We start from the raw sequence: 12,341 nt of genomic DNA on the forward strand, positions 1-12,341 counted from the left end.
AGCAGTTTTGTTTCCCCAGCGTCACCACAGTGGGTCATGCATCACCCTGAGACAATATGACGACTGCAACGTCACTGGGAATGGGAATGTTTTAGCTCCCTTATAATCTTTTTTTTTTTTTAAGAAATAATAAGTGACTTTATTGAAGTGGTTTTTTTGGTCTCAACTTATTTTTCATTTTAATGTTTTTATTAGTGCATTATAGTTATACTAATAGTAGGGTTCATTTTACCATAATCATACATGCATGCAATATAATTTGCTGAAATGAAGCAAATTATATTCCATTATAATCTTATGGGACCTCTGTTGTGTATGTGATTTGTCCTTGACAGAGACATCATTATTTAGCACATCATGAGACTTAAAAATCATTTTTGTATAGTTCTGAGCAATTGATTAAAAACCAGCAGGGAAAATTGAGCAAGGATAAAATGGCTGGGGGGCTGGAATGAGGGTTTTAGAAATTAAAGATAGAAAGTGTGTTAAGGGACTCATAAATTCACAGGGCAAAATAAGTCCAGTCTGCTAGAAAGAGAACGACTCCAAGATGTACAATGATTGCCTGAATCTCTGCACTGTCCCAGCAGCTCTCTGAGGGGATAATGAAAGCAGATCTTGGGGGTGATGGATTTGGTGGTTGTAGGTTTGGTGAAAGTGGCCAAAAGGGGTGGAAGAGTTCAAAGGAGGACAACTTTGAAGCTGTTGATGCTAGAGCCTATGTGAAAGTTTTAAATCACTTGGAAATTGGGAGCTTGGCCCAAAGCAGAGAAGCATGATTTAATGATGGAGACCCACCGTGAGTGTAGAAAGTGTTTGCAGTTAGATGGGGAAGCCCCAGAGGGGACTCCCAGAGCAGAGCAAGCCCTCATTATCACATGGCTCAGTGATTCTAAGACCAGTGAGGAACAGAGTTTGAGAACTGAGGAGAGTTCATTGGGGGCCTGTGGAGTCCAGGAATCTAAAAACTTAGCAATACAAGTGGTTAAGTTCAAGAGAAAGAGAAAATGAGGTTGAGTCAGTGTTTGGACAGTAGCTTTGGTGCTCAGAGGGTTCTTACCTTTTGCTGATGAGCAGGGAATTAAGGTTATGTGACTCTGTGTTCTGGGGAGGTGCGGGGGTCTCCAGGAAGGCAGTCAGGGTGGGAGAGCTGTACCTATATGTGTTCCAATGCCACCCACTAGCTGTGGGATCTGGGGCTAGGTGCTCAACTTCTCTCAGCCTCTTTCCCCATTTTCAGACTGATGATCATGCTGTCTTAGAGGCAGAAGGCATCAAATGAGATCACGGATAATTGTGCTTACTAGAATACACTAGAATATCTCATGCACGCTATGGATACTTAATAAACATTAGGTCTCTCTCCTCTTTCCCTCAAACCAAATACCCTTTGAGGCTCAGCTTGGGGGTCAACCAGTATCACAGCAGGTAATCAAAGGGACTGATGATCCCTGGGCTCACTGATGGAGCCAGGAAATGGGTCAAAGACAGAAATAATAAAACTGAAATGACAGTATGCTTGTGACACAAGCCAAACAAAATGTCAATGTCACAGAGCAACTCAGATGCAATCCTGGGGAAGAATTTCCTGAAGCATTTCTTGAATAATTTTATTCATGGTGAGGGGTATCAAATAAAAGAAGGTACAGAAATTCCCTTTGACACTTGATGGATTAGTTGGGCCCTTTTCAAAGAAAAATATTTGGACAGGTATTAAGCCTCTTAGGTTTTTAGTTCTTTCAGTTTTATTCTAGCCATAAAACAAAGGTTTATAAACATCCTTGCTTGCAGAGCAACCTCAGACATTTTGTGAAAGAAGGAAATGGGGATCTCCTGAAATCAGTACCTAAAACAAAAACAAAACCAAAACCACATAAAATCAAGATTATCCTTAGAAAGCACTTAAATCATACTTAAGCTCAAAAGTCAACAATTAGCCAAAAGAGTAGAAAGCAAAGTATGAAAGAGATATTTATACACTCACGTTCATAGCAGTATTGCTTACAATAGCCAAGAGGTAAAAGTAACCCAAGCATCCATCAATGGATAGCAAAAAGTGATATATATGGACAATGGAACAGTTTCAGCATCAAAGAAGAAGGAAATTCTGACACATGCTACATAATACAGTAAGTGAAATAAGTTGGTCAGAAAAGGACAGATCCTGTATGATTCAAATTAATGAGCAGGCAGATTCACAGGAGAAGGTAGAATAGCAGTAGCCAGGATGTTTGGATGGGGGAGTGAGGAATTATTATTTCATGGGTACAATTTTAGTTTTGCAAGAAGAATAAGTTCTGGAGATTGGATGCATAATGCAAATGTCCATAACACTATTGAATGGTACACTCAAGAATGGTTAGGATGATAAATGTTATATATGTGTATTTTGCTACAATTGAAGAGTCAATGATGAATTTCTTTACTTTTGTGTATTTAGCTTATAGAAATTCAGCTATGGTCAAATGGTCCTTACTTAGCCTTGACTTTCTTGTCCTCCTTCCCGTTCCAATGAGGCCTTTCTCCCTATGGTCCCCAAAGAGGGAGCTTAACCCTTTCTTCTTTACTTTTTTATTTTTAGTCAAGCATCTATGCTCCAATTCATATGCAAATGGTGTTCTACTGCATCTCTCCTTCTTACTAATCATATTTTATAGCTGATAAATTCCTGTAAAGCTGCAGCAAGACAGGTTTGGCTCCTAGACCACATATTGAATGTCACAGAATATACCTATGCATGAACTGATGAACTAAATTAGGAGAGCCCCCACATTTTTATTTTTGAGCCATCAACATACAAAAAAAAATTTGGACTGAGAATATTTGATGGTTTGTGTAGAGTTGAATAAAAAGTTAATGAGTATCTCCCACAAAGAAGGGGGTTCTGAGCAACAAAGTAGCAATGGCTTAAACAATAAGGCAGAGCACTGCTCAATCTTTGAGAGCTGTATCCCTGATTCTTGTCAATTTTCATTCACGAAAAATTAATATCCTGTCATCTTAATTTAAAAATAAATCCTCTGTACCTCTAAAGGTATGGCACTGGGCATGGTGGTGTTCACCTATAATCCCAGGAGCTCAGGAGGCTGAAGCTGGAGGATAGCAAGTTCAAAGCCAGCCCTTCAAGTTAGTGAGGCCCTAAACAACTTAGTGAGACCCTGTCTCAAAATTTAAAAAATAAAAATAAAGAGGACTGGCGATGTGGCTCACTGGTTAAGCACTCCTAGGTTCAATTCCCAGTACCAAAAAAAAAAAAAAAAAAAAAAAAAGAAAGAAATACTGTTAGGCAACAAATTGTTAGCTCTATTTAAATTATGTACAGTTGGAAGAGAAATGGAGTTTCACACATTGTGTATTTGTGTTCCTCAGAACACCCAGGAGAGCTTTGCCCCCAGGAAGTAGTCAATAAATGGTTATTGAATTTAGAGTGTCCTTCTTTCCAATCAGTGAGGTTTAATCTATTTCCAATTCAGAATGCCTATTAATTTTTCAGCATTACTAAGCCTTTTAAAAAATCCATTTTGGGATGTGCTTAAGAGTTCACAGCAAATACTATTATATAAATGATTAAGAGAAAACTGTTAAATGAAGCATGCTTATTCAACACACCAGCAGCCATTGGTAAAATGTAATTTAATTTAATCGTTTAAATTTACATTGTTAATGTACAAGAGCATTTCTTTCAAACCACAGGTTAACACACACTAAAGAGCAATGCTGTTGGAGGAGCAGAGGAACTTGGGAAAACTCTGCTATCTGAAATAAAAGCAAGGCACTCTCCATTAACAGCTGGTGGATTCCTGATTTCCGCCCACGGAAGGCATGTTCACACTGAGAGAGCTCTCCCACAAGGGGAAGAATCACCTGCTTCAATGCTTCTTGTCCTCTTCTGAGCTAGTGTGGTCATCCACTCTATACACTGGTGTGTCAACATTAAGACAAAAAAAAGAGAGAGAGAGAGAGAGAGAAAGAGAGAGAGTGAGAGAGAGAGAGAAAATTGAATTGATCGCTGACTTGGGAGGCTCTCATAGTTGTAGTAACTATGGAAGACAGAAGAACACTGGCTATCATCTTTATTTTCAGCACTGGTGTCTGGACCTATAACTAGAAAAGCTTCTTCATGCCTTCCAATCAATAGATAGGAGGGCTAAAAAAAGTCCTTTTCCTTAGATCTGAAGGATGTTAAAAAAAAAAAAATGTAACAGCATTTCTCTAGGGCTCTGTGTTTTTGTTTTGCTTTGCTTTTCCTTCACAGACATGACAAAACAAGGATTAACTTTCCAAATACTCATGGTGCACAAGAAGGTTATGTATGCACAGTACTTCTAATTTATTCAAATTCAATTTGAATTTGGTCTGAAGCTACCTTGTATGAAATGTTAGCTTTCCTGATATTTAATAATGTTCATTATGTTTGCATATAGGTTCAAAAAAAATTAAAGCAAAAGTACTACCTTATTCACAGTTATCTTCAGGTAAAATGTTAATATTAATGGTTATGTGTAAAAGCCTGTTTTTCTATAGATGCAGTAAGTTGAGAAAGAAAGACCATGGAAGGTGAATTAAGTCTTAGTCTTGATTCTGTTACTAGCTGTTTGTCCTTGGGTAACTCTGTATCCCTCAATGGGCCCCAGTTTTCTCCTCTATGAATTTCAGGAAGTTGGACTGTTTTACAAGTCAGGCCCTTTGCAAGTCTAACATTTCAAAATCCTAACATTCCAGGCCCTATCATCTTGATATAAAAATAATAATCTTTCATAAAAGCTTACACAAACATAATACATGATCAAATATCAGAATGACTCTTGGAAAAGAAAGTATATGATTTGCTATCTGGGTTATACTTTGCAGCAATTAGGCAATTCATTTGGCATTTGATTGTATAATTTAATGACAATATAAACAGCATAGTTTTGTTATTTTTTCCTTTAAAAAGACTAAAGCAAAAATGATTTAAAGCTAACAAAAACTACTGTGACATCAGTTTGACATTCAAAGTTTGTTTCTTAGCAAAATGGCCAAAGATATTTTGACTTGATACAGAGTATATAATATAAAGACTTTTAGACCTAAAAATCTTCAAACATTATTTGAATTTAGCAAAACATAAGCAAAATTTTAATATCAAAGTGCTAAACAGTACTGCCTTAAAAGTCACTGCAAATGAACCATAAAATAACGGCATGGGAAGTGACATTTATTGTACAAATGGTTAATAAAAAGACACATTATAAATATATATATGTAACCTGCTATATTTATATATATATATATATATATTTGTTTATTTAATTTCTAACTGGTGTATCCAAGTCACTGTGAACACCCCATTTAATTATTCTGTAACTCAGCTTCCACGAGCTGGTGGTCTTGCAATAAATACAGGCAAAGCTATTACAATATAACGTGCATACAAATGTTTATACAAATAAGGACACTGCAACAAATTATCTCATAATCATATGGCATTAACAGTAGAAACATAGAAAAGGGAGTACGAACACGGAATGTTGAAACGCAGCCCACTAATTTCTTCTAGTACTCACATTAATACTATTTTTTTTAAAAAGAAGACTTGCTTACTCTCCAAAATTGTCTCTTTAACCAATAACAAAAATTAAATTTTATATATAAAAATCCTTATTGTCCCTGGTGCTTACCCTGTATGACCCAGTTTCTACTCATTCGCATGTTCTCATCTGGGGATCAAATACTTGACTGATTCATCAAATGCTCCTCTCTGGCTTTTGAATGAATGTATCAGTAAGCTGCTACAACTGAAGCAAGTTTAGAACACTCTGGTGGGGTCGATGGAACACAACCAGAACAGGTGTATATAATCCATTTTATAATCTGATCCCCTTTCAGGATAGCTGAACAGTCAGCAGGGATCTAGTTCTATCAAGAATGCCCAAAAAGTCTTGGATGGGCTCGATCTCAGAAGGGTTCTACAGGGCGGGTGGATGGAGCCTTTTGCTAGGAAAATTAGCATGTCACTTGCTAACATGACTGCCTCCTTTTTATTTCCATAGAAAATAAAGGAGAGTTCATGAACAAGACTTAATAAGACAGCACTTTAAAAAATTGCACTTGTATATGGAAGCGAACGGCCATTATCATTTTGCTATGTCTGATTTGTAGGTAATCCTTCATCTTTCATCATTAGTTAAAATAATTGAAAGAAATTAAGAAAAGGGAATTTCTGCCTTGTTTGCACCACATACGTACAGGAAGTATGATCTAAAGGGATCAGTCTTAAGACACATCCTACCCTGGTGAACAACCCTTGGCTGTTCTTGTTTTTAAATACAAAGCAACCATAATTGTATTCCCCAGGAAGAGTTTAAAAACAGTTATATTATCCTTTTCTCTTCTTCTTCTTCTTTTTTTTTTCCTGCTGGGATAGCATCATCCAAAAGTGCTTTTTTAGCAATTTCTTAGAAAACCCTCATGAACTATACCCCTCCAGCCCCACCCTCCAAAGCCTAATTATAAAACACAACCCCAACACAATTCTCTGCAAGTTTTCTGGCTTTAGGTTGTAAGGAAAGTTGCCAGAAAAAAAAAAGAAAAAAGAAAAAAAAAAAAAACCACAAAGAAGAAGAAGTCTTTTGCCTTTTACAGGAGCTGCTTTTTCTCTGAAAGAAGGACAGAAAGTGATCGTGTCCAGACCCATCCCTTTGCTGCTTGGCAAGCAGGTGCCAGCAGAAGAAGCTGCTCCCTGCTCAGGCTGCTCCGGCTTAGAAAGGTAGGGTATCCAGGAAGAGCTTGTCGATGATGGAAGGCGGAGCCACCAAGTCTTCCAGCTTCAGGTAGAAGATGCGCTGGAGGCCCAGGGTGCAGATCTTCCTCAGTTCTACCAGGGCACCCAGCACCTTGGGCTCGGTGGGCTCCAGAGCCTGTCCCTTACTCTGGTGGTCTTTTAAGCTGCTTGTGATCTTGTTGCATAGCTCCTCCACTCTCTTTGGTTCTTTTAACCCATGTCTTTCTGCAGAGGGATAGAACAGGGCAAGTTTAGGAGGTGGCTGTATCTCATGACCCTTTAAATCCCTAATCAAGGTCTGAGCCCCTTCCTGCCAGTTGAAATGGTGTTTTACGATCAAAATACCCTTCCTCTGAGAGCTTGTTCCTGGCCTCTGTATCAAACAACACTAGGGGTTGAATCCCAGTCCTGACACTTAACTTGCTGCCTGTCATTGAGGAAGTTTCTTTACCTCCATTTCCTTATGAGATGAACAGAATGATTAACTCTGGGAGGGCCAACTTAGGTGAATAACATGAGTGAAGCACACAATTTCTGGCACACAGCCACGCTGAGTGCATGACAGGGCTGTTACTATTTTGTATACATTATCCTGCTAAGGTTTCACAAAAGCCCTATCAGTAGTAGACAAGTCTCTTTCAGAGTGAACCGAAAACACAACTAGGCAAATGAATTTACTTGAGGGAGGTGGAGAGGCTGTAATGTTCTATTTGCTAATGCAAGAGCTGCCCTGTAAGACCCAATCCAAAGTGCATTCTGTTTTCAGGCTAACCAGATTGAGAAGATTCCAGCTTTTCTCTTTCTTTTTCTCCCCCCACCCCCCTTCGAAACACCCACTGAACTACACCTGATGCTCTGTAAAAAATACATGTGTTATCTTGCCATTGAGGCTGAAAAGTCAAAGAGAAGTGGAAGAGGTCTGGAAGGATGTAGTGCAAGCATTTAATAACATGCTAACACACGAAAACCACTATCTGATATTTTTTAAAACAATATATAAAATGATCCCCATGTTAAATATTATGGTCTACTTTTTTGAATAAAGTTGAGACATTTTCCCAAAGCCACCCAGCTGCTAAAAGCTGGAATTTGAACCACAGCTTCAAAGCAGATTCTATACTCTTATGCAGCCACCGCTGCATCTCCCTAGAATGAGAAAGGAGCCTGACACCCAATACAAGTCTCCCAGCTCTCCCTCAGCCTTTAAATAGCAATGCCTCTTTCCTAAGATCCAAGCTTGGTCTCTGTTATCTCAAAAGTTTTCTTCTTTCATTGTATTTACATGTAAAAAATCATAATTCTTCAGAGATGGAAGACATCCCTCTAAAGGAAAATCAAACATTAGTTTCTAATTTCCCCTAGATTTAGTTATTTTAGTCGGAGATATTTTGTTTGAAAAGTTATTCCCCAAAGCAAGAGCCAATCAGAAAACGATGCATCGAGCCACACATTTTTCTCTTTTCTTGTCTCAAATAAGAGAGGCCTGGGAACCAGGAAATCTGCAATCTCCCCCGAAAAGGCTAGTTGTATGTGACTTGGGAGAGTTGCTATCTCTCTAGGACCTTGTCAAGGGAGGAGGTTGGATTTAATGACCTCTAAAATCCTTTCCAGCTCTGATCTATTACATTAAAGCGCTACCATGATAATTGCCAGCAATGGACGGTACCTCAGTGGATTATGATTTGCAGGTGTCTCTTCTCAAAGCAACACGGTATAGAGAAAGGAGTACTGGGCTTGGAGTTAGAGCTGAATTCCAGGGCTGATTCTATCACTTACTGGCACACTTACACACTTAAGTGTGACCTAATCTCTCTAAGGTTCAGTGTCTTTATAGGAAAATGGGAATGATGGGGTGGTGACTATAACAAAACCCTACCTCTGTGGGCAGTTGTGGGGCTCAACTAAGATGGCATTACATGAAAGCATTCTGTCCACTGTGGAATGCCATGCACGTGGGAGAGTCAGCACCTTAAGACAATGACCACAACTGCAAGATGGAGCAATGAAGTCCCCTAATTCCCAAGCTCTGCAATGCATGCCTTTACTTTCCCCAGGGAATTATTAGCTAATCAGCCCAGGTGCAAACCTTTCCCCTTGGCTTATCTATACTAAATACATAGACCCTGTGTTTCAGTCTCAAAAGGACCTAATCATGAACTTCAAAAGAAATCCTGACTGCTGTGATGTTCTGCCCTCCCCACACCCTCCCAAAAAAAGAAAGCATAAAAAGCAAGCTGCAAATTTTATAATAAATTTCAAGAGCTACAAAATGTTCATAGTCTCTGACCAAGTAATCCCACTCTTGGGATTTATCCAAAGGAAAAATTCAACAGAAAAAAACACAACTGTATGTATATAGAAGTTTGGTGCATATTATCTTTTAAACACCCCAAACTCCAATAACAAAAACAAGCAAAACACTGGAAAAAGCTAAGGCGTTAAAGAATCAGTGGATTGTTGCATAAAAAATGGCATGTCCACTTAATGAAAGATTCTGTAGACATTAAAAAGGACAGACATGAAGAGTTTGAGGTAACATGGAAAAACACCTATATCGTCAAATAAAGGGTAAAATATTAAAGAGTATCTAGGCTGTGATCACATCTATGCAAAAATTATTTCTGCATGTAGAGTAGGAAAGGAAACAAAAAAATGTGAAAATATTTATGAGAGAGTTGGATAACTTTTCTACCTTTCTTTTAAAATCTCCAGGTTAGTGCTGTTTGTATAATAATGTTAAAATAGAAAATAGGAGCCGCTGCTTTGTGAAGGCCTCTAGTAGCTATAATGTGGTCAAGCACCATCTTGCTGATACTAAATTCTATTAGCGCTGAGATATATCAAATTAGATTCACAAGCCAGGGAGAGATGCGTTTCTCAGAATTAAATACCAGTGTCCTGAATTGTGAGCTTTCCCTTCCTTTTGGTGCCTCATGTCTTACAGAATATTGGAGATCCTATATTCATTATGGGGATGAAGAAACTGAGCAATTTGCTGGCTGGATTTCTGGAGGGGGCTGACTGTAGAACCCTGTAGCCAGACTTTCTCATGGCCAAACTCACAGAAGGGGCCTCGTAGTTTTCCCTGCTCTCCAGCCAGTTGCGCCTGCTCAATAACTATGGCAACCATTATTTATTCAGTGAATTCAAGTGGAGATCGATACCTCCTGCCAGCTGGATCAACCCTAGGCCTGGAATTCCTTGAGGAATTCAGAGACACTCCTGTTGGAAGCCAAAGGCACCTCAACCCTCCTTTGTTGTTTTGAACAGCCACTGGATTTGTGGCTTCTTTACTTTTCCAAAAGGGCTAAGATAAAATCAGTATCCATGCAAACTATTGCCAGCAGCTAGCAGGATTTTTACATCACTAGGGAGTCACTAAGTGTCTGGTACCTTCCCAGCCATTTGAAATTCCTTAAAACCCCAATCACTGACATTTAGATGAAGGGACCCCTTTCTTCTTACAGCTTGGTAAACATAGCTGCACAGCTGATGTATGGAGAGTTCATACATTCTGGGGGCAATCAGACATTTGGATTTTCTCCTTTATAGAGAATTTTCACAAAGAAGATTTTGGTTTAAGATCTGTGTCTGCCATTACAAAACAAGTTTCTTGGCATTTTTTTTTTTTTTTACATTTTGATCTACATAATATTTATCCCATACTTCAGTATTTTAACTCAGGCAGTATGTATTCAAAGTACAATTTACAAAAATTGTCAAATAATAGATTTATGTAGCCCAATAGATTTATGTCAAATAATAATTGTCAAATAATAGATTTATGTATGTAACTTAGAAAGGATTTGAATCACTAAGTTCAAATTTCCACCTAAGAGAGGAATCTCTACTATGAGATAGTGCAAGGAGACATAGGTACCAGCTGAACTGTGAGTGTCACTATCTCAGCCTGATAAGAAAAATATATTTACTAGCACTTTGTATTAGACTCTTTTATTTTGATTATTTTATCTCACCTCACAACAACCTGGTGAATTAGGCAGGCTAAAGATTATTTTTAATGAATAGTTAAGGCTAAGACTCAAAGAGTTAAGTGACTTGCCCTGGGACAAAATTATCAAGTGGCTAATTTCTTTCATTAAAGAAGATATTTCTTTAATGTCAAGTGCAGAGATACTTCTTTTATACCTGTCTATTTTCTTTCTTTGAACATCTCTAATTGTTAAGAAGAATCTTCTATCCCAGTCTCCCTAACATACCCTCTGACTTTCTGTATACCTACTTCTTTCAAAAAATATTTTTTGAGCACCCATTCCATCGAAATGTTATAGCTGCTGGGGTTGGAGCAGTGAAGACAGCAGATCTTAACCTGTGTGTGCAGTTAACACCTAAGGACACAGCTGGATGTCTGTGCATTTTGTTCACCTGTGCCAGATGTCTTTGCTAAGCAGGAGAGAACAGGAGGGGGCAGGGGCAGAGAGGGGGGAGAGGGGGGAGAGGGAAGATCTTGATTGGGTTCATGCTCATGTTTTTCCATCTTCATCTGGTTAAGACCTATTCCTTTTTTAGATCTTGGTCCAAGTATTTCTTCAGGGAGGCTTTCCTTTTTGTTCCTAGTCTAGATCACATTCTCCCGTGGCATTCTTCTCATGCCCTTTGCAGGATATAATACTTTGAAATCAGATATATAGGTGACAGTTGCCTGCCTCTTTCATCAAACTCAAGGTCCACGGAGAAGTGGACTGTATTTGTTCGCCACTGTGTTTCCAGCCCCAAGCCTAGAACTACGTGACATCCAATAAATAGCTGTTAAATGAATATATAAGCAGAGGATCAAGGACGTGTTAAAAATGGTTAATGAAATACTAAAGTTGTAAGTTGTAATGAAATACTAAAGTTGTACACAGATTGGCAGTTATTATAACAGTAATAGCAAAGAGCTTTAGAAACCTCCCATATCAGAAGCTTTGGAACCAGATTTCCTGGCTATACCCCCTAGCTTGGTAACTTCAGGTCTGTTTCCACATTTTAAAAAATAGGGATAATATTGGCAGTTGTTTCATGGGCTGTTGTGAGAATTAAAGGAGTTATTACATGTAAAGTATTTGGAATAACGCCTAGCATTTAGAGAGCACTTAATAAATATTTGCAAATATCCTCTACATTTAAAACTCATTATGTTTCCTTTCAAATCAGCCAGGTTTCTGATTCGTTTATTAATGATATCACAATCTTCCCCACCCCTCTCATAATAATCTGACAATTCCTTCCCTGAGTGGCCCATTGATTGAATTTGTCCCAAGAAATTCAGTTAGGGGCTGGGGATGTGGCTCAAGCGGTAGCGCGCTCGCCTGGCATGCGTGTGGCCAGGGTTCGATCCTCAGCACCACATACAAAAAACAAAAAAACAAAGATGTTGTGTCCGCCGAAAACTAAAAAAATAAAATAAAATAAATATTAAAAAAATTCTCTCTCTCTCTCTCTTTAAAAAAAAAAGGAAAGAAATTCAGTTATTATCTCTGCGATGTTCTTTGCATCTATCTCCTCTTCAGTACCAACTTCCTCTCAACTAGGTGTTCAATACCTGCTACCTAAAATGTTTTAGTAGCTCCTGACT

The 12,341-nt window shown here is 38.4% G+C and overlaps 1 protein-coding gene across 3 annotated transcripts in view; it reads right to left on the reverse strand.

Moving 5' to 3' along the window:
* Positions 1-3,614: 3,614 nt before the first annotated feature.
* Positions 3,615-12,341, reverse strand: part of Nr4a3 (nuclear receptor subfamily 4 group A member 3) — a 38,887-nt gene continuing 30,160 nt past the window's right edge. For 2 of the 3 annotated variants that reach the window (XM_048783306.1, XM_048783308.1), the window contains exon 8: positions 3,615-6,988. In XM_048783306.1, the coding sequence (XP_048639263.1) occupies positions 6,741-6,988 (248 nt within the window). In that variant the 3' untranslated portion in view covers positions 3,615-6,740. The remainder of the gene's footprint in view (positions 6,989-12,341) is intronic. The other variant, XM_048783307.1, reaches the window with a different exon arrangement.

The sequence above is a fragment of the Marmota marmota genome, unplaced genomic scaffold (genome assembly GCF_001458135.2).
Source record: "Marmota marmota marmota unplaced genomic scaffold, marMar, whole genome shotgun sequence".
Taxonomy (NCBI): Eukaryota; Metazoa; Chordata; class Mammalia; order Rodentia; family Sciuridae; genus Marmota; species Marmota marmota.